Source organism: Helianthus annuus, chromosome 8 (assembly GCF_002127325.2).
Source record: "Helianthus annuus cultivar XRQ/B chromosome 8, HanXRQr2.0-SUNRISE, whole genome shotgun sequence".
NCBI lineage: Eukaryota > Viridiplantae > Streptophyta > Magnoliopsida > Asterales > Asteraceae > Helianthus > Helianthus annuus.
In genome coordinates this window covers 38,363,765-38,375,433 of record NC_035440.2, presented here as the reverse complement: position 1 = coordinate 38,375,433, position 11,669 = coordinate 38,363,765, and the positions used below count along the sequence as shown (strand labels likewise).

At 29.1% G+C, this 11,669-nt stretch overlaps 1 protein-coding gene across 1 annotated transcript; it reads left to right on the top strand.

The window, feature by feature from the left end:
- Positions 1–1,834: 1,834 nt before the first annotated feature.
- Positions 1,835–5,979, top strand: LOC110872723 (peptidyl-prolyl cis-trans isomerase CYP20-1). Its single transcript, XM_022121587.2, has 8 exons — positions 1,835–1,996; positions 2,071–2,127; positions 2,222–2,300; positions 3,715–3,762; positions 3,856–3,879; positions 3,959–4,141; positions 5,165–5,240; positions 5,499–5,979. The coding sequence occupies exons 1-8, from the start codon at positions 1,919–1,921 to the stop codon at positions 5,635–5,637; spliced, it is 684 nt and encodes a 227-aa protein (XP_021977279.1). The 5' UTR covers positions 1,835–1,918; the 3' UTR covers positions 5,638–5,979.
- Positions 5,980–11,669: the final 5,690 nt, after the last annotated feature.

The window sequence follows — 11,669 nt, the reverse complement described above, 5'->3', positions numbered from 1 at the left end:
TCATAAAATTAAAAAAAAAAAATTCGTGTTTTTACACTAGTACTCTAGAGTAGTATAATTACTAATTACTTTAGAGCAATTACATAATTACTCTACTTGAAAAAATACATGGATTTTTTTTTTTTTTTTTTTGCAATTAAACATCATACCTAAGTAGATGAAAAAAAAAACTTTCCTCACTTCGCATATTAAGATTAGTATAAGGATCAAATCCAAATTGTCTTGACATACGAAATACCCTTAATGTAAGAAGTGAAGGAGAAATTTTTTTCCACGTTTAATTGGAAAATGATTTTTTTTTTATTTCGTAACTTTACAATAGTATAGTAACTAGCTTATAACCCCGTGTATTACACGGGGTTGAATAAATAAATTTTATATACTAAATAATAAAATAATATATCTTTAAAAACATCATTTATTATACGGGTTGAATAAATATAATTTTATATATTAAATAATAAAAAATTATATCTATAAGAACCGTTTGATGAGATTTTTTTTTTTGAAATTTCACAAGTAAAGGGCCTGAAATGTAATTTCTTTTTAAACTCTAACTTTATAAAAGTAAAAATTTACATGTAAAACAAATTGTAGAATTATACATAGGCCTATCATGGTATCTTTAACTTCCGTTTTGACGAATTATACTTATATGCTCTGGAGTATTACAGTCATATACCTATTTTTAACATATTTTTGCTTGTTGATAAAAAACATGTGAATATCACATTCTAAGTGTTCTTAGTTTCATGTTTACTTCCTCTATTTCCTCGTATCCCTCTCCATTATATTTTGTAAACAGAATATCATCATGTGCTAATTTTACAAATTTATGAAACCAAATATAATCATGTCCTAGGTAGTCTTAGAATTATTGGAATTTCCATTTGATTCATGGTTTCTGTTAGTTACTTCGAATTTCCTTGTTTATTTTCTGTCTGAGGTATGCGTGTATCCCAAAAACGTGAAAGGTTGAAACCGGTAACCACTCCATTTAGCTGCAGTGTGATGACAGTTTAAACCAAATTAGCTTTTTTTTGTTTATGATCTACCCAACTGTAATATGAGTTCAGCTAATATGTTCAGTTTAATGTATTTCATTACGTACAGGTCGATACATAAAAGGTTTCATTGAAGGCATATAGTGATGGGTACTGGTCGATACATCTTAGTTTTATATCTATTTATGAGCATTACACGGTGGATGTGAGTAACGGTGTGAGTGGTAGTTGATGGTTTGTTTTGAAGGTTGTAGACAGAGAAAGCAGAGGGTAATGGTTTTAGGTTTAAAAGGAAATTACATTTCAGGCCCTGTACTTGTGAAATTTAAAAAAAAAACCCTCATCAAACGATTGTTTCTAACCCAGTTAGGCATTTGGATGAAAATGACAAAAAGTTACAAACGTGGGGGGCTATTTGGTAAAAAAAAATCATTTTGAACGAAAATGGCAAACATGCCCAAACCTGAGGGACGATTTTGGCAATTAACTCTAATAATTATCCATAAGATATTAAACTAATAACATTTAGTAGGAGGATTATCTATAATATAAGATATTAAACTAAATAATATTTAGTAGAAGGGTTATATATAATAAATTAGAAGAGATTGAACTAATATTACAATTATGTTTAAGAGATGGTCTAATATGATAACAAGTTTTCTAAAAGTGGTTTCTTTTTTATTATATAGTATAGATATAGATTTTTGAAGAGTAATTACATATGGTAGGACCCTTTTGATTTTCTATTAATGAATTTTTTTTTTCGTAATCTCAACCAATTTTTTTATTTTTATTTTTATTTTTCCAAAATTGGGTGTTCGTATGGTAGGACCGTTTTGATTTTTATTAATGACCCATCGGAAAAAGACTCAACTACGGTGGAACCCAAACCCCAGATCTGTCGACGAACCATGCCGCCCAGAAGCAAAATTACTCCGGCTGTCGTACTCTGGGCTCTACTTCTCTTCGGAACCCTAGTTATCGTTCTGGTAAATCATCCTTAATAACCCATTAATTAAAACCATTCAATTTGCTACAATCTGATCTTAATTGCTTATTACAGAATCGGATTAGCGATAGTGGAATTGCTTCAGATCAGAAATCTCAGCTCAATCGCAAGGTATTATTTGCTTGAGATATAAATGATATTAATTAGGGTTTGTAGGTTTATAATGTAGGTTTATAATGCATGTGCATTAATGGTTGGTTATTAGGTAAAGGGGTCAGGTGGAGAACATGATGAAGTTACACACAAGGTTTATTTTGATGTGGAGATTGATGGAAAGCCCATGGGTATGTTTTATAATCTGTATTCTTTAAATTTATTTACTGTGTTTATAACCTAAGATCTATTGGATGATGACTGTGATTGTTTTAAAAAATTACTGAAAATTAATAATATCTTGATCAAGAAGTTGTGTGAATGCATAATACCTCGTATTGTTATATGAGGGTTGATCAACTCTTGGGCTAATGGGCTATAGAATCAATCACATGTGTTTCATAGAAGTTTTGATGTGCGCATTGTATTAGCGTTATGTTTGGCATGTAGCTTTTAGGAGCTTCTAGCTTTAAGCTTTTAAGAAAAAAACTCCTACTCAATAAAAAGCCTTGTTTGGTTGAACTAGCTTGAAGTTTTTAGGTTAGGTTAGGAGCTTGAAGCTTTTGGTTGAACGCTCCAACTAGTAGCGTTTAGAAGGAGCTACAAGCTTTAAGGGAAAAAATGACTATTTTAACCTCTAAAGATAATGAACTTTTTAATGCACAAACTTTTTAAATTTTTAGTTATGTCCATTTTGGTCATTTTATACATTTTATTAAAAGCTCCAGCTACTCTGCCAAACACCAAATATATCTAAAAATCTACAGCTACTAGCTACCAGCTTCTAGCCACCAGCCATCAACTACTTTTGCCAAACATACCCTAAGTTGGAATTTATGTTGTCAAGGTGTATAGACGTAGCCTAGAGCCTAGGCGCCAGGCGCTTACTTGGTTTTAAAAAGCCCGTCTTAAGCGCGCTTAAGCGCAGAGCGACCCCAGGTGCAAAGAGATGCGCTTTGTGTGACATAAGGCGAGCTCTGTACAAAAGCGCACAAAAAGCGAGCTTTTTTGGAAAAAAATTCCATTGAGGTGCGCGCTTCTTGTACAAAAGGTGGTTTAGTGTTTTAAAGTGTTATACATGTTGCTAAAAGGGTTGTACATTTAAGTGATTTATACATTAAATGATATATTAACCTTATTTATAACTATATTTAGGGTAAGGGATGCTAAAAACCTATAGGATATATATAAAAAAAATTATATAAGCACCTTGCGCCTCGCGTACGAAAAGCCTTCCGCTTTTGCGATTTGCGCTTTGATTTTAGACCTTGTCGCTTTTGTGTTGCTTTGCGCTTTTTTAAACCAAGGCGCGTAAGAAACGAGGCTTTTTTTAAGCTAGGTGCATAGTATAAAATACCATTTTTAGGGGGGGGGGGGGTTAGACTTGTTTAGGGCTAGTTTAGGATGTTTTAGGTTAATTCCTGGCTGATTTAGGGGTGTCAGATTATTTTTAACTGGAATTTGGCCTGAAATGGCGCCTTTTCAGTTCTAGACGCGCGCTTAGTGAGCTTTTAACAACATAGGTTGGAATATTGTTTGTTTGACACTAGCGTGAAACTTCATAGGATGTTTTCTAATTTCTATTCATGAACACTTTGCTTTCAGGACGCATAGTCATGGGTCTCTATGGAAAGACAGTGCCAAAGACAGTAGGTATGACAAGCGCGCGTGCTAAATCAGTATTATTTTTGTATGTTTTTATGGTTGTTAATTTAAAAGGCAGTTAACAAATTCTTGTGTTTGCAGAAAATTTTAGAGCTCTTTGCACAGGTAACAAGATAACTTTTGATTCTATTACTAAGTTTTATACTCTGTAATTCATTAACTCATAACAATTTCCTTTTTATAGGGGAAAAAGGAATCGGGAAGAGTGGAAAACCGCTCCATTACAAAGGGAGTAAATTCCATAGAATTATTCCAAGCTTTATGATTCAGGGAGGTGACTTTACGCGTGGTGATGGGCGCGGTGGAGAATCGATCTACGGTGAAAAGTTTGCTGATGAAAATTTCGAATTGAAACACACCGAACCTGGTAAAAATCGTAGCTTTAGCTCTAGTGGTAGATAAAAATATTAATCCCTTTTAGTAAGGTTATGCTTCAATATGATAACCTAACCTTATTTTGTTTTAATGAAAGCATTGGTCTCACTAAAGGTGGCAAAATTGGCGGGTTGGAAAAATCACAATATAACCACAATAGTTTAAATCACCTATTTTTTTAATATTTAATTGGCGGGTTGGAAAAAGCACCTTTTTTAAAAAAAATTAAGAGTTAAATGCCATTTTAGTCCCTGTGGTTTGGGTCATTTTGCCAGTTTAGTCCAAAGGTTTCATTTTTCACCTGTGGGTCCAAAAAGGTTTCACCGTTGCCAGTTTAGTCCACTGGATTAACTTCAACCATTTTTTCTGTTAACGAGAAGGTCAATTCGGTCATTTTATATGTAATTCTGTTAACTAGAAGGGCAATTCGGCCATATAAAATGACCGAATTGGCCTTCTCATTAACAGAAAAAATCGATGAAGTTAACCCAGTGGACTAAAATGGCAACGGTGAAACCTTTTTGGACCCATAGGTGAAAAATGAAACCTTTGGACTAAACTGGCAAAATGACCCAAACCACAGGGACTAAAATGGCATTTAACTAAAAAATTATTAATTTTTAAAATGATTAGAAAAATCACAATATAACCACAATAGTTTAAATCTATTAATAAAGCGAATTAGGAGGTTTTATGTTTCCACACATTTCCTTTTTAGTCAAATCTTTAAGCTTAACCTTTTAAAAGATAAAACATAACCCAAACTGGCCCATTTGTTGGTAAACGGGTCAATATTGTCACCTTTAGTTCTTGCAAAAGTGAAAAAATGATGGATTTTTGATGGTTCATGCCAAGTGATAGTTCTTTTGGCATATTCAATTCCATTTTTTTTTGTCCAAAATGCTATTTTTTGCACATTTTCGTAATTCGTATTATTTGTCATTTGAATAAGAACAATTGACTAGTTTGCAGTTTTTATCACTTGGACTAAACGGTCATTTCTTGACTTGAACAGGAGTTCTGTCTATGGCGAATGCCGGACCTGACACAAATGGCTCTCAGTTTTTTATTACCACGGTTATAACCAACTGGTAATCTTACTTTCTCCAGTTTGACCTTTTTGGTCAAACTCAGCATATTCCAATTCCAAATTTGATATGGTATTTCTTATAAATCTAACTCCCAAACAATTCTAATCACCACTTGTTATGCGGTTCCACATGGGTTTCACATTTCTTGAAAATTCTTAAACAAAATCGTATCAATTTTTGAAGCTGAAATGAGAATGTCTTTCGTACCCGAAAAAGTCAAACTCTCTTTTTGAGCTTTTTCTTTTTGTATCTTTTAAGGTTGGATGGACGACATGTTGTGTTCGGTAAAGTGGTATCAGGAATGGATGTTGTTCACAAGATTGAAGGTGAAGGGAGACAAAGCGGTACACCTAAAACCAGTGTCGTCGTTGTTGACAGTGGTGAATTACCCTTGTGATAGACATCAATAAGCTCTGATCTTTCTGTATTATTTGTAAAATCAACATAACAAATTCTGTAATCAAATATTAACCTCATACAACACCACCGTTTGATTATCTAACTCTGACTCATGTCATCTTCATCAGTCTCCGATCTCCGTTGATGAAACACGGTGGATAAGTCCGTCTCGGAGTAAAGCAAGACGATTCTCGAAATGTTGTTATTGATCTCGAAAGCTAAGGGTGTTTGAGATTTGAATAGCGGGAAATGTGTTTGTTTTGAATCAGTTTAGTTAAACATGTATAGAATCGTGTTTATGTGTAAATTGTGTTTGTGATAGAAGTTGATGATGTGTAAATCATGGTTGTACTAGTAGAATATAGTGGTGGGTAAATCATAGTTGTTTCTATAAGAATCCTAGCTAATGGAACGGGTAAATCATGCGAGTAATCCATAGGATTTCAAGGGAAATGGAATTTGAATTCCATTCCTTTGTGTGTTTGGTTGGACAAATTAGTTGAAGGGAATTGGATTTTAATTCCAACAAAATTCCTTATTTAATAGAATTCAGATTCTTTCTAAATTTCAAAGGAAAGTTTAAACAACCACGGGAATGTTTTTAAAGTTACGGAAATAACCCCTTGCCTCTTTCATTTTTGTTTAAAAACCAAAAAATAATAAAAAAACAAAAAGATTCTAAAAAATCGAAAAAAATAAAAAAATTCTAAGAAATCAAAAAAATAATAAAAAATTCTAAAAAATCAAAAAAATAATAAAAAATCCAAAATATTTTAAAAAATCCAAAAAATTCTCAAAAATAAAAAAACTCTAAAAATCTAAAAAAATAATAAAAAAATCTAAAAAATCCAAAAAATTCTGAAAAATAAAAAAATTCTAAAAATAAAAAAATAATAAAAATCCAAAAAATCTAAAAAATCAAAAAGATAATAAAAAATCTAAAAAAACCCAAAAAAAAAATCTAAAAAATAAAAAAAATCTAAAAAACAAAAAAATAATAAAAAAATCCAAAAAATAAAAAAAGAAAATTTAAAAAATTCTAAAAATGAAAAATTCTTAAAAATCAAAAAAATAATAAAAAATCCAAAAAAATCTAAAAAATTCTAAAAAATAAAAAAAATCCATAAAATTCTAAAAAATAAAAAAAATAATAAAAAAATAAAAAAAATTTTAAAAAACAAAAAAATTCTAAAAAATTCAAAAAAAAATCCAAAAAATTCTAAAAAATCCAAAAAAGTCAAAAAAAAAAAATCCAAAAAAATTCTAAAAAATAATAAAAAATCCAAAATATTCAAAAAATCAAAAAAAAAAAAAATAAAAAAACAAAAAATCAAAAAAATAATTAAAAAAATCCAAAAAATTATAAAAAACTTAAAAATTCTAAAAAACTCAAAAAATAAAAAAATCAAAAACATTATAAAAATCTAAAAAACCCAAAAAAATTTCTAAAAAACCAAAAAAAAATTTTTAAAATAAAAAATCTAAAAAATCAAAAAAATAATAAAAAAATCTAAAAAATTCTAAATATAAAAAAAAAAATTTTTTTTGATTTTTTTCGATTTTTTATATTTTTTCGATTTTTTATCATTTTTTTTGAATTTTTTGATTTTTTTAGAATTTTTGGATTTTTTATTATTTTTTAGATTGTTTTTGAATTTTTAGGATTTTTTATTATTTTTTTTGATTTTTTAGGATTTTTTGGATTTTTTTGAATTTTTTGGGTTTTTTGGATTTTTGGATTTTTTATTATTTTTTAGATTTTTTTTGATTTTTTAGAAAATTTTTTTATTTTTAGAATTTTTTGAACTTTTTATTAATTTTTAGAATTTTTTTTACATTTTGGATTTTTTATTATTTTTTAGATTGTTTTGGAATTTTTAGGATTTTTTATTATTTTTTTTGATTTTTTAGAATTTTTTTGATTTTTTAGAATTTTTTGAACTTTTAATTATTTTTTAGAATTTTTTTGATTTTTAATATTTTTTTAATCTTTTATTATTTTTTATTATTTTTTTTGATTTTTTAGAATTATTTTTGAATCTTTTATTATTTTTTTATTATTTTTTTAATTTTTATTATTTTTATATTTTTTAGAATTTTTAGAATTTTTTTTTTGATTTTTTATAATTTTTTGAACTTTTTATTATTTTTTAGAATTTTTTTTTGATTTTTTAGAATTTTTTGGATTTTTTATTATTTTTTAGATTTTTTAATATTTCTTAGGATTTTTTGGATTTTTTATTATTTTTTAGAATTTTTTTATTTTTTAGAATTTTTTTTGATTTTTTATAATTTTTTGAACTTTTTATTATTTTTTAGATTTTTTATTTTTTTATTTTTTAAATTTTTTAATTTTTTTGATACTTTTGAATTTTTTTTGGATTTTTTAGAATTTTTATAATTTTTTGGATTTTTTAGAATTTTTTTGAATATTTATCTAAGATAGTTGTTTTCAAAACTTTTGCCAATTGTTTATAACTAGGGGTAATTTTGTCTTTTTAGGTATTTTTAAATTCTAATTCCATTAATAATTTATCAACTAAACACATCTATGGATTTCAAAGGAATCCATCAAATTACAATTCAAATTCCAATTCCCACACATTCCGCGAACCAAACGGCCCCTTACGGTTTTGTTTGGTGTTGTTTAAACTGAAAGGGTTTTAGGGATTTAGTTCATTGTTGCGTAAAGGAAAAGTCAAAGAACCGTGGCTATCTTGGAAATTGTTATTTTGTGATGGAATATCTAGAAAATAAATCGCTTTTAAAAATTGATGGGCTCCAAGTGCTCAATGTTATTTAATCAAAACTTTTATTCTAAGAGAAGAATAGAATCAATAGTTATGTAATAGTTATTTGTTTTTTAATTATAAGTAGAAAACTAAGAAAGCAAAGGTGCAAAAGAAAGATAAAAAAGAGAGAAAAATGGATGACTTGATCGTAAATTTTTCGACTTGAAGATGATTATCAAAAAAATATTTAGTTTGACAATTCCATATCTCAATGCCAACCCATTTTTTCAGTTATTTGTGACACAAATCTCAATAAATTTTGAGAACAGTGATAACGGTATGGTATGGTGTTCATGGTTTTTTTTTCCAAGGTGTTAACATACTTAGACCATGCGTAGTGGTAAGGGTGAATAATGTCCCACCCTTGGGCGTTTTCCGTCATATGGCAGTACAGTCAGCAAGGAGCATTATTGGGCGTTTTTCTAAAATGGTTGTAGTGGGGATGTGGGTGTTACATTAAAAGTGTGTAAACAATTAAATAAAATAAAAAAAACTAACAAAAAAAGGTATTGGTCAAACCCTAAAGAAGATAGCTCTGATTGGCCCAAACATTGCCCCCATAGTGTTATTTAAACAACGCCAAAACAACAAATTCATCCAAACACGGCCAAACACACCCTGGGGGGTGGTGGGGCGGCGTGTTTAGGCGTTTTCCGGTGAAAAAAACGCTCTCTTGGGCACGACTATGAGTGGTCTTATCAAAATTGAGCAATGGCATTTATAAGTCACTAATATTTTCTAAAATAAAATTTTAATTTCAAATTTTAGGCAACTCTTCTTTTTTTCTCTAGGTGCATGCCGCACACTTGAGAAATGTCAAGTTATAGTATATAATTAATTTCTTTAAATGTGAATTGAATTTGTATTTGAGAAAGGAAATAAAAACCATGACTTTATGCTAACAAGTTGACAAAATTATTCTCATCACGTAAATTATGAGCATTGTTAAAATTTCGTGAGTTAACGTGTCACAACGTCTTTGTGTGGTTCAACGTTTTTACCTATATTTTTTTTAATGTTTAACAACCCCGTTGCAACATGATGGCCCTTGATCGACTTAGTTATTGATTGTTGATTGTAAATTTTGTTATAATTTATATTAGAAATCAATGATATAAGGTTTTCGGATATGTTAACTAATTAAGTGTACAAACTTTGTCATAACTAACAAATAAAGCGCGCATAGGCTATGTTTGTTATGTATAGTCATTCAACATTTGGTCAATAAATAAACGTGTTTTTTGTTATGTCTTATTTTGTAAGCCCAGCTGCGATGCCGCCGCATCGCGGCGGTGCTAAAATCTAGTTAATTATAATTTTCTTTTATTTTATAAATCATTAAAAAGTTTGATAAATATAATAATAGCACGTGTTGGTTCTTAAGACTAAATACTATTGCCGTGTTTTATAAATGATAAAAACTACATCATATAAGTTAAATATCACCTAAAAAATTATATGATCATATGTTTTGCTCATATTCCTTGAATCAACAAAAGAAGTTTCAAGAATGGATCGTGTGCCGACTTTCAATATTATGTCCAAGTTCGAAACAAACAAAATAATAGGATTCGAGAAAAATCAAGACTTGACAAATGATCAACAATGGAAATTGTTAAATCTATTATATATAATAAATGAAAGTTATTTGGGCCACGTGTCACTTAATTAGGGCATCCTCAGTTCTCTTTTCCCACCCAACAGTAGCACTGCCCTTTTCCTTATATATCTCTCTTCTCAGTTCTCCTCTTTCTTTACAAACTAGGTTTTTACAAATGCCCAGGGTTCCTTCTCTCTCTATATTCCGGCGATTCAAATTTCACAAACGCTGTAAATTAGATTTTGGCGTACATCCTTCATTTGTTTATCCATTACTTCATCAAAAGGTTTGTTCTTTTTTTTATTGAAATACTTTCATGATTTCCTCTTATTTACAGTAATCATTTGTGTTTTGGGTCTTTTCATGTAACCATTGCTAGGGTTTCGTTCGAGAGTTAGATCAACAGATGGGGCGCCAGCTAATGGTTCTGCGGTGTTTCTCTTACAAGATTGTTTCATCTTCAGGTTTGATTTGTATGTTTATAGATATGTGTTGATTTTTCTTAATGATTATGATATGAGTACAACATCTGTTGATTATTGATCTGTGAATATGTTCACCGATTATTCTTTTTGAAATTAGGGTTTCATCTGTTGATTTTTGTTGATATCTAGTTTGCCATAATCATGCTATGTGTTTTTATTTTTGATTTTTATTAAAGTTTTGTTATCTGAGTTCTGACTAAATGATGATTGTCAATAATCTGTTGCAGATGATAATGATGATAATTGTTCTACGGTTGTTTCCAGTATTATTGTTCCAACATCGTTTAAAGTATGTGTTTTTTGCTACTCCGATTTTCAAATTTGAGTTTTTAATTTTGAAGTGATATACTCTAATTCTCGGTTTATATTTCAGTCTAATCACAGTTGTTTGAAATTCATACAATTTGCTGCGGGTTATTATAGGTTTGTATTCAAAGAAGCATAAAGTTTAATTAAACACAAAGAAAGATTATTAAATTTATAGGTAAAATAATTTTTGCTTATGACTAAATGATGATTATAATTGACTTGTACATAAGATGATGATGTAGAACCCACAGTAGTTCCTACTAAACGCAAGAAAGAATCTGTTATTGTTTTAAGATAAGATTTTATCTTACTAGAGTAATGGTGTTTCCTGCCTTTTTTGTATTAAAAGAAGCATAAAGTTTGTTTTAAAGGAGCTCTTTATGAACAAAGTTAAGGATTAAGTATATGAGGAAAGGGCTACTCTTCAACAGCTGAAGAAGCGTTTTCATGTACTGCATTTTGATCATCTGATTATTGCAGATGATGATGTTTTGTTTCATGTTGTAAGAATCAGTGAATTCTCATATAATAGATTGCTTTGCCCGATTAGATTATGTGTTAAATTATAGTTCTTTAAGTCATTGTTTCATTTTCTTGAATTCTATGTAATTTTGTAAAGAAGTACAATAACAAACAGTGGTTTTAACATCTGTTTGCAATTTCGTCAATAGTTAATGGAAACACATGTTAGGTTGAACAGTTTTAACCGAACAGTGGTTTTAAACCACCATTTTAAGCATGTTCCTTCTCCAAAAAAACAATATTTTAACGCAACAGTCGTTTCAATCCCCTTCAACCTCCACAAAAACAATTTTATCCCAACAGTGGTTTTAAACCACCAGAT

Coding starts and splice junctions, on each gene's coding strand:
- LOC110872723 (XM_022121587.2), top strand. CDS start 1,919: ATGCCGCCCAGAAGCAAAATTACTCCGGCTGTCGTACTCTGGGCTCTA. Junction 3,880..3,958: donor TTTTAGAGCTCTTTGCACAG/GTAACAAGATAA, acceptor TCCTTTTTATAG/GGGAAAAAGGAATCGGGAAG. Junction 4,142..5,164: donor ATTGAAACACACCGAACCTG/GTAAAAATCGTA, acceptor TGACTTGAACAG/GAGTTCTGTCTATGGCGAAT.